The sequence below is a fragment of the Leucoraja erinacea genome, chromosome 16, assembly GCF_028641065.1.
Source record: "Leucoraja erinacea ecotype New England chromosome 16, Leri_hhj_1, whole genome shotgun sequence".
Taxonomy (NCBI): domain Eukaryota; kingdom Metazoa; phylum Chordata; class Chondrichthyes; order Rajiformes; family Rajidae; genus Leucoraja; species Leucoraja erinaceus.
Genome location: NC_073392.1, coordinates 44,700,242 through 44,724,562, shown reverse-complemented (window position 1 = coordinate 44,724,562; position 24,321 = coordinate 44,700,242). Strand labels below are relative to the sequence as shown.

The 24,321-nt window shown below is 41.7% G+C and overlaps 1 protein-coding gene across 5 annotated transcripts in view; it reads left to right on the top strand.

Annotated features, from left to right (window-relative positions):
* Positions 1–24,038, top strand: part of LOC129704895 (inter-alpha-trypsin inhibitor heavy chain H3-like) — a 120,428-nt gene extending 96,390 nt beyond the window's left edge. For 2 of the 5 annotated variants that reach the window (XM_055648303.1, XM_055648300.1), the window contains 9 exons: positions 3,198–3,239; positions 5,539–5,577; positions 6,679–6,717; positions 9,527–9,565; positions 10,720–10,833; positions 13,411–13,612; positions 18,951–19,123; positions 21,061–21,172; positions 23,788–24,038. In XM_055648303.1, the coding sequence (XP_055504278.1) occupies positions 3,198–3,239; positions 5,539–5,577; positions 6,679–6,717; positions 9,527–9,565; positions 10,720–10,833; positions 13,411–13,612; positions 18,951–19,123; positions 21,061–21,172; positions 23,788–23,941 (914 nt within the window). In that variant the 3' untranslated portion in view covers positions 23,942–24,038. The remainder of the gene's footprint in view (positions 1–3,197; positions 3,240–5,538; positions 5,578–6,678; positions 6,718–9,526; positions 9,566–10,719; positions 10,834–13,410; positions 13,613–18,950; positions 19,124–21,060; positions 21,173–23,787) is intronic. The other 3 variants (XM_055648304.1, XM_055648301.1, XM_055648302.1) reach the window with 2 other exon arrangements.
* Positions 24,039–24,321: the final 283 nt, after the last annotated feature.

Below are 24,321 nucleotides of genomic sequence, written 5' to 3'. Positions count from 1 at the left end.
TTGATAACAAATGGTGGTGTTGTCCATTAATTAGAAAATTGAATTAGATTTGTACATTGCTGCTCAGTCATGGTTGTACAAGGAGTAATGGCGAGGGGGCTGAGACGGGGGGGTGACCTTGTGGAGCACCAATGTCGAGGATCATTGTAGAGGATGTAAGTATCCCTGGAAGAAATATTCCTGTAGACTCGCATTGAGAATTTGATCACTATCCCATCACATCATGTTCTTCACCTGAGTGTGGAGGAAAAAAACATTTAAAGGTGACAAGATATCTCTTCTGAATGACTCAATGCTCTACAAAGATCTATTCTCTTTTCTTGTTATACTGTCTGAGTAGTAACCTACAATTATGAAGCAGAGTAATTGCATATTAAGCATAAAGTTCAACATTTTATTTATTTTACATGTATCAACATAAGGACTTGAAATTGATATTATTTTTAAATGCAATATCAAAACAGGCTCAATAAATGCCAAACTTGATGTATTTATTTTTAAACTGTTTAAACTAACCATAGTGTTAACTTTTAAGACCATAGTCAAATGTTTTTCCCCTGACAGGCCTGCATTCGTCTAACCCTCCATTCCCTAAATGCCATCCAAATTATTTGTACCAATTTATTTATTTTTCCACACCGCTTTTTAAATTTCTGTTAACCATGTTTGAATCCATATAACCAAAGGGAAAAGCTTGTCCACATCAACTCTGTCTATCCCTACAGCACGGAAGAATAGGCCATCTCGGTAACTTAGTTGTTGAAACCCTACATTCTAGTCCATGCCGAACAAATTTTTATTTCTTTTATCCCCAGCCCTATTGTCCCAGATGCCTGCAAATCGTACCATTTTAACCCTTTGTATTCCTCTTCTCTCTCTCTTTCCCTATGTCCTTCAATAAGTTGCCTGCATTTATTTATAAATGATACCACTCATACCATAACCCTCCATTCCCTTCTCATCCATATGCCTATCCAATTTATTTTTAAATGATACCAACGATGCCTCCACCACTTCCACTGGAAGCTCATTCCGCACCGCTACCACTCTCTGAGTAAAGAAGTTCCCCCTCATGTTACTGCTAAACTTCTGTCCCTTAATTCTGGTCAAAATGTGTAGGCAAATTGTGTAGGCAAAATCTTGTATAGGTAATAACACATGTAATGTGTTATTGCCTATACAAGATACCATAAGCTATGTTTATATTAATTTCATGCCATATTGTTATGTTTGCCGAGCAAGTATAAATTATTTTAGATTTGATGCGTTCAACTTGTCTAAATTGTGGAAAAGATTTTATTGTTATCAGCAAATGTGTTGATTGTATTTCCAGTATCAGGAGGCAGGCTATTAATCCGCAGGAGGATCTAATCCAGGCCACATACTGGGCTACATTGACATATGTCCACGATAACATTTCTGTTGCCTGTTCGATTGGAGCAATTTCCTAATCTGGCATTTAAAATCCCTAAATGAACCTATTTTTTGTAATGTAACCTAACGAGGCACTTTGTCAAAATCTTTGAGGAACTACAGCTTGACAATACGCACTGGATTTTCCTCATCCGTCAGCATTGTGCATCGTTAAAAATGTTATTAGCCTGTATGTGGAGAAATAAAGCACTTAAAGGCGGTGATAAGGAGACCCTTTCTGAATGACTCATTGCATTACGATGATCTATTCCCTTTGCTCAGCAGTTTACAAGCCAACGGTGTGAATATTGATTTCTCTAACTTCGTAACCCTTGCATTCCCTCTCTCTCCGTCCCTCCCCCACCCTATTGTCGTACTAGTTTTATTGTTGTCCTGTTGAGTTCCTCTGTCTACGAGTGCAACTCGTCCTTGATTATACTGCTGCCTTGGCGAGACAGCGTGAGGTATAAATGGAGTCAATAGAAGGGAAGGTAGACAAAATTGGTGGAGAAACACAGCGGGTGCGGCAGCATCTTGGGGCGGAGGAAATAGGCAACGGTTCGTGCCAAAACCCTTCTTCAGACTGATGCAGGGTGGGGGGGGTGAAGAAGAAAGGAAGTTTGAAGAAGCGTTTCGACCCAAAACGTTGCCTATTTCCTTCGCTCCGTTAGATGCTGTCGCACCCGCTGAGTTTCTCCAGCACTTTTGTCTACCTTCGATTCTCCAGCATCTGCAGTTCCTTCTTGAACGTCAATAGAAGGGAGGTGTGTTGGAGCAATGGTCTGGGCTGTATCCACGTTCCGCTGCTATTTCTCGTGGTCTTATATGGAGCTGTTCCCAAACCAAACTCTGATGCATCCTGATAAAATGCTTTTGATGTTGCATCTGTAGAAGTTGGTGAGAGATGCAGGGGACATGCTGAACTTCTTAAACCTTCTAAAGAAGTAGAGGCATTGGTATGCTTTCTTGGTAGTAGCTTCAATATGGTTCATCGAGGAGAAGTCGTTGGTGATATTGACTCCTAGCGATTTGAATCTTTCAACCATCTCTACTTCAGAGCCGTCAATGCAAACTGGAGTATGTGTGCCTCTTCCCTTCCTGAAGTCGACCACTATCTCCTTTGTCTTGCTGACATGGAGAGAAAGGTTGTAGCCTCGACACCAGGACACGAGTTTCTCAATCTCCTTCCATGTATTCCCTCTCATCATTATTTGATACCCGGCCCACAATGGTGGTGTTGTCTATGAATTTGAAAATGGAATTAGGTTTGTACATGGCTGCGCAGTCATGGTTGTACAAGGAGTATAGACGGGGCTGAGAACACATCCTTGTGGAGCACCAATGTCGAGGATCATCGTAGAGGATGTAAGCATCCCTGGAAGAAATATTCATGTAGACTCGCATTGAGAATTTGATCACTATCCCATCACATCATGTTCTTCACCTGAGTGTGGAGGAAAAAAAACATTTAAAGGTGACAAGATATCTCTTCTGAATGACCAAATGCTCTACAAAGATCTTTTCTCTCTTCTTGTTACATTGTCTGAGTAGGAGCCTACAATTATGAAGCAGAGTAATTGCATGAAATTCAACATTTTATTTATTTTACATGCAATATCAGAACCTCAATGACATGAGCTTGATGTATGAGTCTGCTGTAGAAACTAAGTAGTGTTATTTTCAGATAATAGAGTCTAATTGTCTAATCTAAATTTCTGTAATTTAATTTTTTTTAAACATTTCTAAATTTTGTTAATTCTATATATTGATTTTTATTTTTACAGCAACATACGATAGTTTAGCAGATGATTATGATGATATGGCAGGTAAATTATTGAAGCACATTTTAACTTCCTTTGTATAACAACAAGATATATCTCGTTCACTCCCACTCCTTCTCTCTCTTTCTCTCTCAATGTCCTTCAGTGGATTTGCCAGCATATGTTACATGTAATGTGTTAATGCCTTTACAAGATATAAGCTATGTTTATGTAAATTTCTTGACATACTGTTTTGGTTGCCGAGCAAGTATAAATTATTGTAGATTTGATGCGTTCAACTTGTCTAAATTGTGGAAAAGATTTTATTGTTATCAGCAAATGTGTTGATTAATTTTACAGTACAAGTAGGCAGGCTATTAATCCACAGGAGGATCTAATCCAGGCCACATACTGGGCTACATTAACATATGTTCAGGTTGAATTACATCCATGATAACATTTCTTTTGGCTGTTGGATTTGGAGCCATTTCCTAATCTGGCATTTAAAATTCCTAAATGTATCAATTTTTTTTAAGTAACCAAATGTGAGGCACTTTGTCAAAAACTTTGAGGAACTACAGCTTGACAATACGCACTGGATTTTCCTCATCCGTCAGCATTGTGCATCCTTTAAAATGTTATTTTCCACTCAGAAGATCCAGTACAGGGCCATATTAAAGTAAATCTAGGTTGAATCAAATCTATTTCTTTTGGCTGTTGAATTAGAATCAATTCCTAATTTGGTAATTCAAATCCCTAAAGGTATCTATTTTTTGAAGTAACCTAATGTGACGCACCTTGTCAAACGCTTTGTGGATCACTATCCCATCTCATCACATTCTTAGCCTGTATGTGGAGAAATAAAAGCACTTAAAGGCAGTGATAAGGAGACCCTTTCCGAATGACTCATTGCATTACAATGATCTATTCTCTTTGCTCGGCAGTTTACAAGCAAACGGTGTTGATTGTGTTGTGTTGATTTCTCTAACTTCAAGTTACCTTGCATTCCCTCTCTCTCCGTCCCTCCCCCACCCTATTGTCGTACTAGTTTTACTGTTGTCCTGTTGAGTTCCTCTGTCTACGAGTGCAACTCATCCTTGATTATACTGCTGCCTTGGCGAGACAGCGTGAGGTATAAATAGAGTCAATAGAAGGGAAGGTAGACAAAATTGGTGGAGAAACACAGCGGGTGCGGCAGCATCTTGGGGTGGAGGAAATAGGCAACGGTTCAGGCCGAAGCCCTTCTTCAGACAGGTAGTTATTGAACTAGTGACCCCACTGACGAGCACCAGGCCACCATATCTAGCATCCAGTTCCCAGTCAATAGAAGGGAGGTGTGTTGGAGCAATGGTCTGGGCTGCGTCCACAATCCGCTGCTATTTCTCGTGGTCTTATATGGAGCTGCTTCAAAACCAAACTATGATGCATCCTGATAAAATGATTTTGATGTTGCATCTGTAGAAGTTGGTGAGAGATGCAGGGGACATGCTGAACTTCTTAAACCTTCTAAAGAAGTAGAGGCATTGGTATGCTTTCTTGGTAGTAGCTTCAATATAGGTCATCGAGGAGAAGTCGTTGGTGATATTGACTCCTAGCGATTTGAATCTTTCAACCATCTCTACTTCAGAGCCATCAATGCAAACTGGAGTATGTGTGCCCCTTCCCTTCCTGAAGTCGACCACTATCTCCTTTGTCTTGCTGACATGGAGAGAAAGGTTGTAGCCTCGACACCAGGACACGAGGTTCTCAATCTCCTTCCTGTATTCCCACTCATCATTATTTGATATCTGGCCCACAATGGTGGTGTTGTCTATGAATTTGAAAATGGAATTAGGTTTGTACATGGCTGCGCAGTCATGGTTGTACAAGGAGTATAGACGGGGCTGAGAACACATCCTTGTGGAGCACCAATGTCGAGGATCATCGTAGAGGATGTAAGCATCCCTGGAAGAAATATTCCTGTAGACTCGCATTGAGAATTTGATCACTATCCCATCACATCATGTTCTTTACCTGAGTGTGGAGGAAAAAAACATTTAAAGGTGACAAGATAATCTCTTCTGAATGACTCAATGATCTACAAAGATCTTTTCTCTTTTCTTTTTGTACTGAGTAGTAACATACAATTATGAAACAGAGTAATTGCATATTAAGCATAAAATTTAACATCTTAATTATTTTACATGCAATTTCAGAACCTTAATAAGGACAAGAACTTGATGTACGAGTCTGCTGTTGAAATAAATAGTGTTCGTTTCAGACAATAGAGTCTGATTGGCATTGTCTAATCTCAATGCTAAATTTCTGTAATTTATTATTTTTTTAACATTTCTAAATACAATATATTGATTATTTGTTTTCCCAGCAACCCAAATTAGTTTACCAGATTATCATGATATACCAGGTAAATTACTGAAGCACATTTTAACTTGCTTTGTATAATAACAAGATATCTCTCATTCACTCCCTCTCCTTCTCTCTCTTTCTCTCTCAATGTCCTTCAGTGGATTTGTCTGCATATGTTACATGTAATGTGTTAATGCCTTTACAAGATTACAATAAGCTATGTTTATGTAAATTTCATGACATATTGTTATGGTTGCTGAGCAAGTATAAATTATTTTAGATTTGATGCGTTCAACATCTGATTGTATTTCCAGTACAAGTAGGCAGGCTATTAATCCACAGGAGGATCTAATCCAGGCCACATACTGGGCTACATTAACATATGTTCAGGTTGAATTACATCCATGATAACATTTCTTTTGGCTGTTGGATTTGGAGCCATTTTCCTAATCTGACATTTAAAATTCCTAAATGTATCATTTTTTTTAAGTAACCAACCGTGAGGGACTTTGTCAAAAACTTTGAAGAACTACAGCTTGACAATACGTACTGGACTTTTCCTCATCCGTCAGCATTGTGCATCCTTAAAAAATGTATTTTCCACTCAGAAGATCCAGTACAGGGCCATATTAAAGTAAATCTAGGTTGAATCAAATCTATTTCTTTTGGCTGTTGAATTAGAATCAATTCCTAATTTGGTAATTCAAATCCCTAAAGGTATCTATTTTTTGAAGTAACCTAATGTGACGCACCTTGTCAAACGCTTTGTGGATCACTATCCCATCTCATGTTCTTTACCCGAGTGTGGAGGAAAAAAACATTTAAAGGTGACAAGATAATCTCTTCTGAATGACTCAATGATCTACAAAGATCTATTCTCTTTTCTTTTTGTACTGAGTAGTAACATACAATTATGAAACAGAGTAATTGCATATTAAGCATAAAATTTAACATCTTAATTATTTTACATGCAATTTCAGAACCTCAATAAGGACAAGAACTTGATGTACGAGTCTGCTGTTGAAATAAATAGTGTTCGTTTCAGACAATAGAGTCTGATTGGCATTGTCTAATCTCAATGCTAAATTTCTGTAATTTATTATTTTTTTAACATTTCTAAATGTAGTTAATACAATATATTGATTATTTGTTTTCTCAGCAACCCAAATTCGTTTACCAGATTATCATGATATACCAGGTAAATTACTGAAGCACATTTTAACTTGCTTTGTATAATAACAAGATATCTCTCATTCACTCCCTCTCCTTCTCTCTCAATGTCCTTCAGTGGATTTGTCTGCATATGTTACATGTAATGTGTTAATGCCTTTACAAGATTACAATAAGCTATGTTTATGTAAATTTCATGACATATTGTTATGGTTGCTGAGCAAGTATAAATTATTTTAGATTTGATGCGTTCAACATCTGATTGTATTTCCAGTACAAGTAGGCAGGCTATTAATCCACAGGAGGATCTAATCCAGGCCACATACTGGGCTACATTAACATATGTTCAGGTTGAATTACATCCATGATAACATTTCTTTTGGCTGTTGGATTTGGAGCCATTTTCCTAATCTGACATTTAAAATTCCTAAATGTATCATTTTTTTTAAGTAACCAACCGTGAGGCACTTTGTCAAAAACTTTGAGGAACTACAGCTTGACAATACGCACTGGACTTTTCCTCATCCATCAGCATTGTGCATCCTTAAAAATGTTATTAAATGGAAACATACCTTTTAAATTAAAGAAATCCATATCTGATAAAGAGGGAAGATATGTTATAGTCACGGGAGAAATTTACAATACACCATTAACTATGATAAATATTTACTCGCCTAATTTTGATAACCCACAATTTTTTAGGAAAATAATAGATTTAATCGCGGAGCATAATTTTCAAAATATAATAATGGGGGAGATTTCAAACTGTGTTATAGACCCATACTTAGATAAATCAATAAAGCTAGGGAAGCGTCTTGTTAAAACTAAGACCTGTGAATTTTTAAATACTTATACAAAAATCGTAACATAGCTGATGTTTGGAGAATAGCAAATCCAAGTGGTAGGGAATACTCATTTTATTCATCAGTTCACAAAACTTATTCGCGAATTGACTATTTCTTATTGGACACAAAATTGATCCCGTATACGAATAAACCATCATGTCATAATAGTATTATTTCTGATCACCCACCATTGACTTTTATACTTAAAATTGAGGGAATGCCGAGTATAAAACCTTTTTGGAGGTTCAATGCACGCATATTAAATAACCCGCAGGGTTATGGGTATATAAAAGAACAAACAAAACTTTTTTTCGAAATAAATGACACACCGGGTATTTCTGCACTGCTATTATGGGAAACCTTCAAGGCATATATTCGCGGTGTCATAATCTCTTACCAAAGTTTTCAAAATAAGGAAAATAAAAGAGAACTTCAGCGGATAGAACAGAAAATAAAATTACGAGAACTGGACAATGCAACTGACCCAACCATAAATAAACATAATAAGATAACTTTATTGAAATATAAAGTCAATAGAATACTATCGGCTAGAGTAATAAGATTATTCCAAATTACAAAACAAGCACACTTCGAATTTGGGGATAAGCCACAAAAACTACTTGCGAGGCAACTGAAGCAACGAGAAAAGGAAAAAATTATTACTAAAATTTAATCGGATAAGGGTGAGTTTCTAACATTGCCTAAGGATATTAATAAGAGGTTTGCCCAATTTTATCATAATTTATATACATCTAAAATAAATACAGATGTAAGTAAAATTACAAATTTTTTAGATAATTGCAAGCTCCCAAAATTGGATAGTTTAGAACAAGAGCAATTAAGAGCACAGATTACTAGTGAAGAAATAAAACAAATAATAAACTCACTGAAAAATGGGAAGACCCCAGGACCAGACGGTTTTAGTAATGAATTTTATAAAAGATTTCAGGAGTCAATTGTACCAAGATTATTCAATTTATACATGCAGGCTTATACTGAAAATAAACTACCAGAAACCCTAGCAGAAGCAACAATAATGCTTATACCAAAAAAAGATAAAGATTTAGATGAACCTGGTTCTTATAGAGCTATTTCACTTCTAAATACGGATCAGAAAATTTTAGCAAAGATTCTAGCTAGAAGGCTAAATAATTATATTAACAATTTAATAAATACGGATCAAACGGGATTTATACCCAAAAGACAATCATTTAATAATTTGAGAAGGCTTTTCAATATAATGTACTCTCATAATGAGGACAATGAAGATATTTCAGTTGTTATGCTGGATGCAGAGAAGGCATTTGATCAAGTAGAATGGCAGTATTTATACACGGTACTCCAAAAATTTAATACGGGAGCGAATTTTATTCGATGGGTTAAACTACTTTACGATAGACCTACGGCAAGAATATTAACTAACAATACGCTATCTCCAAAATTTTACTTATCAAGGGATAATAGGCAAGGGTGTGCCTTATCACCATTGCTATTTGCCCTTATGATAGAACCGCTGGCCGAAAAGATTAGAAATCACCCGAATATTCATGGATATAACAGCAAGGACTCAAAGAATAAAATTTCTGTCGCAGTCTGAAGTAGGGTCTCGACCCAAAACATGATCTATTCCCTTTCTCCAGAGATCCTGCCTGACCCGCTGAGTTACTCCAGCCTATTGCGTCTATCTTCGGTTTAAATCATCATCTGCCGTTCCTCCCTACACATTTTCTCTTTTCGTGTTATACTCTCTGAATAGTAACCTACAATTATGAAGCAGTAATTAAGCTTAAAGTTCAACATTTTAAAATTAATTTTACATACAGTATTAGAATCTTAATAAGGACATGAACTTGAATATATAATTCTGAAATAAAATAATGTCCTTTTAAGATCAGAGAGCCTGATTGCTCTAAATACCCAGATTTCTGTCATTCTTTGTTAAACTTTTTTACATTCTGTTAGTCGTATAAATAGATTATTTGCCTTTTTCAGGATCAGACCTTATGCCGGACAGTTACGACCTGACACTAGGTAATTATTGAAGCTAATTTTAACTCTCTGTATATCGTAAGCCTGGTTCTCTCCCTCTCTTTCTGTGTCCTTCAGCAGAACTGCCTGCACATGTTACAAGTAATGTGTTAATACCAATGCAAGATATTAAAAAGCTATATTTATGAAAATTGAATTACATTTTGGCGAGGTTCCCGAGCATGTCTAAAGCATTTTTAGATTTGATGCATTCAACTTGTCTCTAAACTGTGGGAACTGTGTCATTAGCAAATGTATTGATTATATTTCCAACACCACTAGGCAGGTTATTAATCCATCAGGGGGATCTAGTTCAGGGCCACACACTGGGCTACATTAACATGCTGTACGTCCAGGTTGAAATATATACATTTCTTTCATCTGTTGGATTGGAGCCGATTCCCAACCTGGCATTTCAAATACCTAAATGGATCTATTTTTTTAAGCATTTTTTTGTGCTAGATAATGCACACTGGATTTTCCTCTTTGATCAGCGTTAAAAATGCTATTAAATGAAAACACACGGACACAAAGAATAAGAAGCTGGAGTAGGTCCTTTGGCCCTATGTGTCTGCTTCACCATTCAATACCATTATGGCTTCCACATTTGTATCACATATAGACATAAAAAGCTGGAGTAACTCAGCGGGTCAGACAGCGTCTCTGGAGAAAAGGAATATGTGACGTTTCAGGTCGAGATCCGTCTTCAGAACAGACACGACCCAAAACGTCACCTGTTCCTTTTCTCCAGAGATGCTGTCTGACCTGTTGAATTACTCCAGCATTTTGTGTCTATCTTCAGATTTAAATCAGCATCTATACACTTTATATTACATATCTTTTGATTCCTTTAAATTCTGAAAGTCATCAATGTGTGTTTGGAACATCCTCAGCAGCAGTCTCCACAATCCTCTTGAATAATGAAAGTCAAACTCTTAACACTCTATGAGTGTAAATAATGTTCATCTTTATCCTAATGTTCTAAATGCCCAGATTTTTGTAATTGTTTGTTAAACCTTGGTTCCCTCCTAAATTCAGAAAGGACTGGAAGAAACATTTCTCTATGAATGCTTGACATTATAATGTCATCGCTCATATTCTGTTTTATAATGGAGTTAATGATTGCAATGTTCTAAATCTCTGCCATCTTTTCCAAGTTGACAGTGATCCTCATTTCATCACCTCAGTCAATAGTCACAAAGATACTGTTTGTTTCAACATTGATGGGAAACCAGGTTTGATTCTAAATCTGATCACGGATCCATTTACAGGTAGGTTTGTGTTGTGCTTTAAATAGTTACTGGGAAAGGGAAGTCGCTGATGGTTTATCAACTATCAGAAATGTAACTTGACCAGAGGTAATTGGTAGCAGAACAAAATGTGGGGGAGTAGGATCAAAGAAGTGCTCTGCAGGGAGCAGATCTGACCGCCTTAGATAAGAAATTCAGTGTAATTATTAACTAGTGCCATGATGAGAACTTGCAGTATTTTGCAATAGCGGGCCAGTGTCGTGCATCTGATTATATTTAGTGACCCATCCAACAACCCTTGATGTTTCCACTACTCACTCAATCATCACCTGTTTTTTTGCTCATTGACTCCATGAACTAGGCTTCCAGCAATAAGGAGCAATGGACAATAATTTCAAATAATAGCAATAAATGTCTAGCTGTCTATGACGTTGAAACTTTTTCACTGAATTCTAATTGTTCTAACTGGACTGAATCATGTTGGTTCCAGCCTGCAATTGCATTACAAATACATTCTATGTTGGTGTCTAGTTATTGCAAAAGACAGACATCTGGACTCTCCAAATCTGTCAGCTTGCTCTGTGCAGGAGATCTTTTTTTATTTATTTGGCTTCTATCTCCAGACCCCCATTTTGTTTTTGTTTCCCCTTCTTTTAAATTAACAATAAAACATAAAAATGTAGCTTAAGTTGTAAATATCATCCTGGGTGTATTTCAGCCCCTGCCATAGCCATTGCCTCTGGAGGGCCTCCAGCAAACCTGTAGACATCTGGTTTGCTGGAGGTCCTCCCCAACAAAGGCGAGGCTCTCCCCAGACACATCCAAGCACAAATGTCACCTTGTTAACCTGTCCACTGCCAGGTTTTTATTTCAGTATTGACTATGACCTGAGTATACACAGCAGTGGCACTGAACAGGTTAAAGGAGGCAGGCTGTTGGCCTGGGCTTATTGGCACCAACACCCTGAACTGCCCGCTGCCTTGGCCAGACCCAGGTGCATTAAGAGATCCTCTTTCCCACTTGGACACCCCTCCCTCCAGCATTACAATGGGGAATTGCCATTTGGATTTTGTAACTGTTCTTACAGGAAGCAAGGCCCCACTGACTTGAAGGGGGATTGTAGGGTGCATGATCTATGAGATAAGTAAAGATAATACTGGAGAGATAATTAAAAAATATTTTTTAAATAGACTGCAGATGCTGGAAATCTAAAATATAGCAGAAAATGGTGGAAATATTCAACAGGTCAGGCAGCATCTGTGGAAAATGAAGCAGAGTTAACGCCTCAGACCCTTCAACGGAATTTGGAGGCTGACAAAAGCAGTTTGTTAAGCTGTAGAGGAGATGGGGTACAGAGGTTATCACTAACGGGGCAAAGTCAGGGAGTTGTCCTTTCAGGGAGTTGTTCTTCAACAAAAGATAAGTTGTTCCTTTGCATATTATTATGCTTTATTTTGATGATTCTATCATTTCTGATGTTTATTCAACTATTTTGTTCATTTATTGAATTACTTAAATTTGTATTGATTCTGATATGCCTCTTGAAGATATTGTGGAAAAGGATGACATTTGATGGCAGCTTTGGTGGTAACAGAGGGTAATGTTCCCACTGGGTAAAGATATGTGGAATATTGGGGTGAGGCTCCAGTATCACACTCCCTTTATTGGCCTCAGGCCGATAAAACTTTATTTATCCCAGGAGGGAAATTAATTTGCTAACAGTCATTAAAAACACAAAATACATGAAACATGAAATTAAAGCGTCGAGTTACACAAGCCCCACTATGAAGAATGGTCCCCACCCAAAATGCCACCTCCCCAGATGCTGCCCGACCCGTCGAGTTCCTCCAGCACTTTGTGTTTAGTCCCAGGTTACCATCAAATGCAACGCAAAACAATAATTAGCCCTGATCCAACATCTATAGTAGCATTGAGGTGTTAGTTATAACTTCTATATTTGTTCCGTAGAGTGATGCAAGATCTATTTCCACACAAAAATGGGGGGAAAGACACAAGTACATTCTAAATTAATTGGAGTCTAAACAGAGACAAATTTAGAATGCACAACATTGGAAATGGCTGATATGTGCAATAGCTGTGTTTTATAATATAATTTCAGAATTCCAACATTGTCAATTTTTTACCTGCTATGTTTCAAAAAAGCGAACTGTTCCTTAATGCTCCATGTGGATGAACTAACTCAAAAGTTGTGTTTCTAAATATTCTAAAGCAGATTTAGCAAAGAATCCTTCATAATAATATACACTAGACATTGCATTTCATTCCCAGATTTTTATTTTCCTCAGCTATAAACAATTAACCTTTTCCAAAAAGCTGTAGTAATTCAGTGGGACAGACAGCATCTCTGGAGAGAAGGAATGGGTGGCGTTGCCTGTCCAACTGAGTTACTCCAGCTTTTTGTGTCTGAAGATATTCAGTTTAAACCATGTCTGTAGTGCCTTCCTATCCTTTTCCTGCTGTTCTTCAGAACTTAGGTCTGGTTGCATTAAATCGCAATAAAGTGGATTTGCGGAACTTTAAAGTGCCATTGTCACAAGTGATTGAAAATAATTAACCTGGTCTTAATTTTGCATGGAGGCTTCGTGGTAAATGGCCAGTTGATAGGAGAGAAGAAAGTAGAAAAGAATAAGAAAATAAACACATACTTTGGAAAGTTTGGAATTGTGAACAGCAACATGGATGTAAAGGTTGAAGTATCGACTGATGCAACCACAATGTCTCATGGAGAAGACAAGACGGTTTTCCCGTGGTCTGTAACTACATCTGTAACAATGGAGAGGTATGATTTGAACCATATTTCACATGTGTTTCAGGGAACTATTGGTGGCAGCATTAATACTGGCAGTCACAGTCTGATTGTAATGTTTTTCCCGATATGCTTTACGATACTAAACTTGGGTTGTAAAATGAATTTTCGCGATGGATACTGATGTTTGAATCATGTTATTGCAAACGTGTGAAGTAAAAGTTCAAAACAATGATGCAATAAAACTAAGAGATTAATATTGCACATTCTAGGCAGAATGTACAGGTGCAGATACACTAACAAATATCAGCGAGGATCTGCCACAGCTGAAAAGTGCTTAATTCAGTTTGCATTTAATTGAAAGAAAATGGCCCAAGATTAATAATTTTGGCAAATAAATTCTTCAGTAAATCGTTATCATATCTTCCGAAGGCCTAACCCTCTTCCAAATCTAGAAGACTATTCCAGAGCCAATGTATTGAGATGGGGCTACATTACAAAAGGCTAGTAATTGCAGTAAATGGTGGTCTGTACAACATCTATTGGTCTGACCACTGCCTGACAATGAGTCGGGTATAGTTCCTGATCTTGCCAAGCCCAACTCATCAGCTTTGTATTGTACTCGTCATGTCTCTTGGAAAAGCAGTGGAAGGATCTCGACCCGAAACTTCACCTATTCCTTTTCTCCAGAGATGCTGTCTGACCAATTGAGTTATTCCAGTTATTCCAGAGTCTATCTTCAGTGTAAACCAGCATCTGCAATACCTTCCCACACAGTACATGCCAGCCCTAGGCAACAAACGGGTTTCATTCTTCCAGATGTTCACAAGTCAATTTTGTCAGCAAATTAAAAAAAATACAAAATGACTCAATATGGTAATCATACGTCCACAGTGTGGTAATGAATGGCATCAAAGCACACAAGACTGAAGAGAAAGTACAATTTCTAGAAGCAGAGAAAGAGAGAGAGGAAACTAGTTCTGTTGCTTGCAAGCCTTAACATAACTATGATCTCTGAACTTAATAGTATTATGGGAGCTCAGGCGTATGCAAAGGCAAGTTGAGTGCTTGTAACCTGTAACAACCTGTACGCTCCTATTATGAGGTCCTATGGTTGGGGAAAACCTTTTCGAAGACAGGGAGAACTATAAGAAGTCTAAATGAGCCCAATCTTAGTCAGGCCGTAATAGCAACTAGATAATACAGAGTAATCTTCAGAGAATATTCAAAGTGTAAAGATAGTCACGACACAGAAAATGAGGGATAAGATAATATAACTCGGGAAAATTAACAAATATTATACAGAAAGTAAAATGAACCACTGTTGCAACCAGAGCATTCAAATACTTGGTTAGAATGGGCGGCACGGTGGCACAGTGGTAGAGTTGCTGCCTTAAAAGTGCCAGAGATTCCGGTTCGATCCTGACCACGGGTGCTGTTTGTACATTTTCCCCGTGACTGCATGGGTTTCCCTGGGAGCTCTGGTATCCTCCCATATTGCAAAGACTTACTGGTTTGCAGGTTAATTGGCTTTGGTAAAAAAAATTGGAAGTTGTCCCGAGTGTGTGCGGAGTGATCATTGGTCGGCACAGATTCGGTGGGCGAAGGGCCTGTTTCCACATTCTGTCTCTAAACTAAATTAAACTGAATTAAACTAAACTTGGCGCAAGAAAGATAAGATGTGAGGGTAGACATGCTCAAGAAATGAATGGCCTATATGAAAATGATCCACACCTCCATTGCAGCCACACTGAGCCCTTTAATAGAAGAATCAAGATACTCTGCAGTGAAATGGTGTGTAGAAGAGATTTTTTTTGGCAGATTCAACTCCTGCAATGTTCTATTCAATTATAGTTGGACGAAGGGAAAAAACTAAGGGAACATACATTGCGATTGCAGAGTGTGCAACCATTCAGACATTGAATTAGAACTTACAGCCAGGAAACATTATGCAACATTTTCCATCATTCCTGCCAATGCTGGTGGCTAGTGCTTAATGCAGAATACACTTAGCTCCTATTCCTCTCTCAAAACTACCCAGTTAAAATCAAACAGGTAAACAAGCTGTGTTCATTATTTTAAATAAAATTAAAATGACACACAGAACGGCAAAGTTAACCATCCTCTTCCACAAAACCAATTAAAAAAGACATCATTATCAACCTGAAACTCGGCTCGTAGACTGTCGCTAGCAGAGGAAGTACTGTCATCATCTGGTGAGATAATGGTTTCCTTATTGATAGTATCCACTGAAAGGTCAGTGAACAATGAATGGCCTACATCAGGTCACTATGGAAAACACAGCGTAGAGAGAAAGAGTGCACCTTTGTCCCATTTGCAAGAAAATGGCTCCACCTTTATTACTGCAGACAGGCAAGGTTTTGTGAATTATCCTTAATAATAATTTGTCTTCTTGTTGATGAACCACTATAACTTTCTAGTCTCGCTCCTCATAATTCAAAATTCCTGTTGCTCTGATTTCATCACCCAGTCCCACTCTTGATGGCGATACCTTGTTTTCATCTTACCCATCTTAACATCTTCACAATCCCTGCATATATCTGCTCCCATTGCCAATTACACTTTCTGAGTTGTTCCTGAACCACATACAAAAGGGTGCCTTGATTTTTATATTAATATAAAACTAATGAATCTGCAAATTGGAATATACTGTGTGTTTCAATGGCCAGTGAATCTCAGAGCAAACACATTCATTTTCAAGAGGTTGAACAGAGAGCGTATTCTTACCTAATACCTGTAATTTTTTTTTAACATTTTATTAATATAAAAGAAATGAATCTGCAAATTGTAAAATATGATTCAATGGGTCATTGAACCTTAGAGTGAACACATTAGTTTTCAAGAGGTTGAATAGAAAGTGGCCTAACCCAATACTTGTAAGAGTGGGTTATAAGCAGATGTACTACATGGACTTAGTGATGAGGGAATTCTGTTGTTCTGCAGTGGCGTTGAGAGGAAAGTGTATGGATGGCATCCAATTGTTCCATCTTGAAGCAAGGACAAATCAAAATGTCATTGGGTAGAGCCTTATTAATAGCTTTTTTATTAATATAAAATGATTATATAATGGACTAGACCAAGTGCAGACCCGTTGGGTCTGTTCCCCCAACATGTGGTTGTGGGGGGGGGAGGCGGCATGCATCGTCACACACTAACTAACCCCCCCCCCCCCCCCCCCCTCCTCCCGCACTCACACTAATGGAGGGGAGGAGAGGGAGAGAGAGGAGAAGGCGGGAGAGAGAGAGAGGGGAGGGAGGGGAGAGAGAGAATTGGAGAGGGGGAAGAGAGAGAGAGAGGGAGGGAGAGGGGGAGAGAGAGAGAGGGGGGAGAGAGGGAGAGGGAGAGGGAGAGGGGGAGGGGGAGAGAGGGGGAGAGGAGAGAGAGAGAGAGAGAGGAGGGGGGGGAGGGAGGGGGGGGGAGAGAGAGAGAGGGGGGGGGAGAGAGAGGGGGGGGGAGAGAGGGGGAGAGAGGAGGGAGAGAGAGGGAGAGAGAGAGGGGAAAGAGGGAGAGAGATGGAGAGAGGGGGGGAGAGGGGGGGAGAGAGAGGGGGGGGGAGGGGGGGAGAGGGGGAGAGAGAGAGAGGGAGAGAGGGAGGAAGAGAGGGGGGGGGGGAGAGAGAGGGGGAGGGAGGGAGAAGGGGGGGAGGAGGAGGGGAGAGAGAGGGAGGGAAAGGGGGAGAGAGGGGGGCGAGAGGGGAGAGGGGGGAGGAGGGGGGGGAGGGAGGGAGGGGGGGGGGGGAAGAGTGGGGGGAAGGGGGAGAGGGGGGGGGAGGGGAGGAGGGGAGGAGGGGGGGAGGGGGGGAGGGGGGAGGAGGAGGGGAGAAACACCAGGGGAGAGGGGGGGCGGAGAGAGGGGGGGAGAGGGGGGGGGGGGAGGGGGGGGAGAGAGGGGGAGAGAGAGGGGGGGTGGGGGATAGGGGGGGGAGAGGGAGGGGGAGAGGGGGGGGGGGGGCATAGAGAGGGAAGGAGGGGGCGAGAGGGGGAGGGAGAGAGAGAGAGAGAGAGGGAGGGGGAGAGAGAGAGAGAGAGAGGGGGGGAGAGAGGGGGGAGGGAGAGTGGGGAGAGAGAGGGGGAGAGAGAGAGAGGAGGGGGGAGGGGGAGAGGGGGGAGAGAGGGGGGGGGAGGAGGGGGGAGGGGGGGGAGGGGGGAGAGAGAGGGGGGGGAGGGGGGGGAGGGGGGGGGGAGGGGGGGGGGGGGGGGAGAGGAGAGGGGGAGGGGGGAGGGGGGAGGAGATGGGGGGGGGTGGGGGGGATGGGAAGGGAGGGGAGAGGGAGCGGAGGGGAGGGAGAGGGGTGGAGAGAGGGTGAGGGGAGGGGGGGGGAGAGGGGGGAGAGAGGAGAGAGAGAGGGGGGTGAGGGAGGAGAGGGAAGAGAAAGGGGGAGAGAGAGGGGGGGCAGAGAGAGAGTGGGGGAGAGGGGGGAGGGAGAGGGGGGGGGGGAGGGGGAGGGGGGGGGGGGAGAGGGGGGGAGAGAGAGGCGGGAGAGGGGAGGGGGGGAGAGGATAGGGGGGATGGGGGGGGATGAGGGTGGGAGAGAGGGGGGCGAGGGGGTGGAAGGAGAGAGGGGGAGAGTGAGGAGAGGGAGACTTTCGGAGACGGAGAGGGGGAGGGGAGAGAGGGGGAGAGGGGAGGGGGGGAGAGAGGAGGGGGAGGAGTGAGAGGGAGAGGGAGGGAGAGGAGAAGGAGGGGGGAGGGAGGGAGGGAGAGGGGGGGAGAGAGAGGGAGGGAGGGGGGAGGAGAAGGAGGGGAGAGGGAGGGGGGAGGGGAGGGGGGGGGAGAGAGGAGAAGGGAGAGGGGGGGGGGGGAGTGGGGGAAAGAGAGAGAGGGGTCAACGGGGCGAGAGGGGGGTACTTCAACCCAAACCCAAACAACTATTTGCAGTCAGTGCTTTTTTACCTCTAACCATATTTTCATTTTCAAACCAAATTAAGGGTACTCACAGTGCTGTAGACATTTGTCAGTGTCATTCAAAGCTCTGATTGAGGCACACCACTTGCAGAGACTGATCGAGGCACACCACTTCCTGGTTTTATAGTCGCTCCCCCTTCCTCCAGCAGGGGCAGCAGAGAGAATGGGGAATGTTGTAAAAACATTAATATCTCTGTCAATTTTCATCGACGGGAAAAATCCTCGGCACACACGCGTCAGAGGGGGGCTCTGAGCGAGGTGGCCAAAAATGACGGCCGTAGATGGCGGCGTACTCTCGGAAACCGCAGCACAGATCGCCAAAACCGGTCAAGAACAGAGTTTTAAAAATATAGATTGTTACGTTAGACAGCTTTGCTGGCTTTGCTTGGGAATATTCAATTTTCAGCATATCACTACATAACTATTTCTGAAATGTTTATCCCAGCTTCTCATTCTCAATTGTGAAAGAAACAAATCTCACACTGGTGATGGGAGGTGAGGCAATATTTGTTATCGTGCTGCATCGCGTCTGGAAATATCATCCTCTACACCGGGACTTCCTGGGATTTTATACACTCGACAGCCACAGGCTCTCCAACATGACCCATGGATTAATTGGTATGTGGAGTATTCACCTAATTATCTGACTAGTCACAGTTAAGTACAGCAGCAAAATTAAACTGTGTGCTACCACAAATAGACACAATGTGTTAGAGTAATGCCCCTATCCCACTTAGGAAACCTGAACGGAAACCTCTGGAGACTTTGCGCCCCACTCAAGGTTTCCGTGCAGTTCCCGGAGGTTCCCGGAGGTTTTTGTATACATTTTGTATACATTTTGTCTCCCTACCTGCTTCCACTACCTGCAACCTCCGGCAACCACCTGCAACCTCCGGGAACCTTGGGTGGGGCGCAGAGTCTCCAGAGGTTTCCGTTCAGGTTTCCTAAGTGGGACAGGGGCATAATGGGGCGGGTCAGGCAGCATCTTTGAAGAAAGTGGATAGGTCTGAAGAAGCGCCTCGCTCCAAAACGTCATCTATTCCTTCTCTCCAGAAATAGTGTCTGACCAGCTGAGTTACTCCAGCTTTTGGGTGACTTTTTTCCATTCGGGACCCTGCTTCGGACTACTTGTAGTGGTGGTGGGGGGTGGGGGATATTACCGGAAGTGAGAAAAAAACAGGACAAATCAGTGCCCACAGCAGATGACCCCAGGCAGGGAGATTCCCTCATAGGCTGATTGTTGGCTAGAGATGGTATGAGCCCAAGAGAGATACATTGTTGTGAACTGTGGAGCTGGTTAATGGACTTTTCATGAAGGAAGAGGGAAGTGGGAAGGGAGTTGTTTGTAGATGTTACCTAAAATGGAAGAATTCAACGTTCATACTGCAGGGTTGTAAGCCTACAAGGGAAATATGAGGTGCTGCTCCTCCAATTTTGCACGTGGCCTCACTCCAGCAATGGAGGAAGCCCAGGACAGAAAGGTCAGTATGGGAATGAGAAGGGGAGTTGAATTGGTTTGCCAAATCCAGCAGGCTTTGGTGGATTGAGCGTAAGTGTTCAATGAAACGGGCGATGCGTCAACTCTTTGCCTTGTGAACGTACAGACACCCACATCGGGCACACTGTATGCAGTGGATGAGGTTAGTGGAGAAGCACGTGTACCTCTGTCTCACCTGGAAGGACTGTAAGGGTCCCTGGATGGTGCCGAGGGGGGAAGGTGTTATATCTCCTGCGGCTGCAGAGGAAAATACCTGAGAGGGGATGCATTTACGTGGAACTAGGACTTTTTGACACAGCCAACAAGACAGGCACAGCTGGGGCCCAAGTGAGTGCCCATGGCTACACCTTTAACTTGTAGAAAGAGAGAAGTTGTTAAGGGTGAGGATGTTCACTAGGCAGAGGACAGGGAAATCGGTTGGGTCTGTATTACCTCAAAATGATCTATTTATATCTAAAGATATTAATATTAATGTTTATAGATGATCATATTTATTGATGATTGATCACTGAGGAACATGAGAGCTTCCACCAAAATGTTTTCATCAGGTGAAATGCACCTGATGTGATAGTAACGTTTAAGAGGCTTTTGGATAGAGATGGATTTGCAAGGAATGGAGGGATGTAGATCATGTACAGACAGATGAGAGTCATTTAATTTGGCATTGTGTTCAGCACAAACATTGTGGGGCAAAAGGGGTTATTCCTGTCCTGTACTATTGTAGATGGGGCATCTTGGTCAGCATGACCAGTTGAGCCAAAGGGCCTGTTTCCATGCTGTATGAATCTCTACTGTGTGGACTTAATTTGCAAGAGCACTCACCACAAGATCTAAGTCAATAACTCTTCCTCACTAGTTCAATAACTACCTGTCTGAAGAAAGGTTTCGGCCCGAAACGTTGCCCATTTCCTTCGCTCCATAGATGCTGCCGCACCCGCTGGGTTTCTCCAGCACTTTTGTCTACCAATGCTTCATTATTCCTATGGGAATCGAATACTTGGTACAGTATATGGTCTTTTTAATCAATTGAATTTTATTTTACTTTATTTTAATGCAGGACAATTTTACCATGAACTGAATGCTGATATCTCTAACATTCGCCCTGGCTTAGATGAAGGCAAACCTGATGCAACAATGGTTGTGAAGGGTCACACACTCAGAGTCACAAGGTATTGCATCCCAGATACCTGTAGTGTCAAACTTTTGATTTCCACTATTTAATAATTGGCTTTTTTCTGGGATTTGTTGCTTATATGTATATGACTGGGGGTCACAGGCAGACCTACTGAGGGCACCACCAAGCTGTATACAAACAGAGTCCAAATTTAATTGTGTTCATCAACCATAGTGCAGGGGGATTGAATACAAAAGTGAAGTTTGAAGTCGATCCATTCTTTCATCATATGCCAGTCCCGCCATCATCAGGTTAATTCCCGGGATGGTGGGACTGCCGAGATGAAAGAATGGATCGACTGGGCTTATACTCACTGGAATCTAGAAGAATGAGAGGGGATCTTATAGAAACATATAAAATTATTAAGGGATTGGACAGGCGAGATGCAGGAAAAATGTTCCCGATGTTGGGGGAGTCCAGAACCAGGAGTCACAGTTTAAGAAGAAGGGGTCGGCCATTTAGGACTGAGATGAGGAAAAACGTTTTCACCCAGAGAGTTGTGAATCTGTGGAATTCTCTGCCACAGAACCCAGTGGAGGCCAATTCACTGAATGTTTTCAAGAGAGAGTTGGATATAGCTCTTAAGGCTAACGTAATCAAGGGTTATGGGGAGAAAGCAGGAACGGGGTACTGATTCTGGATGATCAGCCTTGATCATATTGATTGGCGGTGCTGGCTCGAAGGGCAGAATGACCTACTCTTGCATCTATTTTCTATGTTTCTATGTTTCTAGTGCAGGGGGATTGAATACAAAAGTGAAGTTTGTGCTTTAATTAGATCAGGTAGTGGTGAGATCTTATCCGGAGTATTACAAACAGTTTTGGTCTTCTTATTTAAGAAAGGATGTAAATGTTGTGTAAAGCAGTTGAGAGAAGGTTTTCTGGTCTAGTACCTGGAATGAGTGGGTTACCTAATGAGCAACGATTGGATAGACTAGGCTTGTATCTTATAGAGTTAAGCAACGTGAGAGGAGAAAGATATAAGATCCTGAAGGTTTTGACAGGGTGGATGAGAGGATGCTTCCTCTTGTGGAAGATGCTGGATTCAGGGGTCACTATTTAAAATAAGGGTTGCCCATTTAAGAGGTGTATTTTTTTCTCAGTGGGATGTGGAATCCTCTTCCTCAAAGAGCAGTGGAAACAGTTCTTTAAATATTTTAAGGAAGAGGTAGATAGATTCTAGGTCAACAAGGTGAAAGTTCGTTGTGAAGGGCTGCACAGTAGTGCAGCTGGTGGAGCTGCTGCCTCACAGCGCCAAGACCCGGGTTCCTTCCTGCCCTTGGTTGCTGTCTGTGTGGCGTTTGCATGTTCTCAATGTGACTGCATGAATTTCCTTCGGGTGGCTTCCACATCCCAAGGACACCCCAAGCTGGTAGATTGATTGTAAACATTTTTTTTTTAAAGCCCTAATATGTAGGTAGTGGATGAGAAAGTGGGATAACATAGAACTAGCATAAACGAATGGTCAGTGTGGACTAGGTGAGTAGAAGGGCCTACTTCCATGCTGTAGCACTAAACAAAATTAAAATATTGAATTGTGGGTACAGGAAGATAGTCATAATTGTATTTAATTCATAGATGTGTAAACATAATTCATCCTGAGCTCAGCTCGTCTTGCAAAATGTCAGTACAGATGCTGGGTGTGATAGGCCAAGTTCTCACTGTGGCAGCATCCAAGAACCAGAGACTCCAAGCTACCTCTGATTTGGATGAACCATGCAATGTTAATGTGTTTGCTCAAGTCAATGCTGAGTGGGCCATTGCAAAAAAAAAGGTGTTTAAAGGTATAGATTTGCAATGAGGGAAGAACGATTTAAAAGGGACCTGAAGGACAACGATTTCGGAAAAGAATGGTGGGTATATGGAGCGGACAGCCAGAGGAAGGTGCAAAGATGAGTAGGTCTGTGGATGGAATAGATTTGGATGGTTATAGCCAAGCTGATAGGACTAGCTCAGATAAACATCCTGTTCAGCATGGATGAGCTAGGCTGAAGGGTCAGTTTCCACGCTGTATAACTTCATGCTGTATCAACATATCAGGAGCATTTGATGGCTCTGGGCCAGTACTTGCTGGAGTTTAGAAGGATGAGGGAGGATCACATTGAATCCTATGGGGCTAATGAAAGCCCAAGATAGAGTGGATGTGGAAAGGGTGTTTCCAGTAGTGGGAGAGCCTAGAACCAGAGGGCACAGCCTCAGAATAAAAGGATGTTTTTTTTAGAACGGAGATGAGGAGGAATTTCTTTAACCAGATGGAGGTGAATCTGTGGAATTCACAGCGACAGATGGTTGTGGAGGCTGAGACATTCAGCATTTTTATAGCGGAAATTGATAGGTTCTTGATTAGTAAGGTCGTGGGGAGAAGGCAGGAGAATGGGGTTTAGAGGGAAAAATAGATCAGCCATGATCGAATGGTGGAGTCAAGTCATTGGGCCGAATGGCCTAATTCTGCTCCTATGTCTTATTGTTCTTTTGAGGCACCATAGGTTGAAAGCAGCATGTTTTCTACTTCGAGACCTTCCCAATGAGCACATCTCAGCACGACTCATGTTGTGTAGGCTTCCTGTCTCTTCCTGTTCTGATGCACTATTGTCAATTAATTTTATTTTAGGGGCTACCAGAAAGATTACAGATTTGATCCGATACGAGGTAACAACATTTCATGCTGGTTCGTTCACAACAACGGGGAAGGATTTATTGATGGAACTCTGACTGACTACACTGTCCCTTCATTATTTGCCCCCCTGCGTCCAATACCCAAGTGATGGTGAAAACCCATCCCTTTAATATCCTTTGCATGCCTTTCGTGTTTAATCATTTTCCATGTAGTGTACATATTGATTAAAAATATATCTGCATGCATTTCCTGTCTTTTGATTTATACATTCTCTTTTTTATTTTCAGTGGATATTTTCTTCATAAAACAGATTTATATTGTGCTAAAATTAAAAGTCAGTGATGTCACTTCAGCACCGAGGTTAATTTTAGTGACGTGATAGTGGTGTGGTGTGGGGGAGGGGGTGTGGTGTGGGGAGGGGGTGTGTGGTGTGGGGGTGGTGTGGGGGAGGGGGTGTGGTGTGGGGGAGGGGGGTGGTGGTGTGGGGGAGGGGTGGGGGGGTGGGGGGGGGTGGTGGTGTGGTGTGGG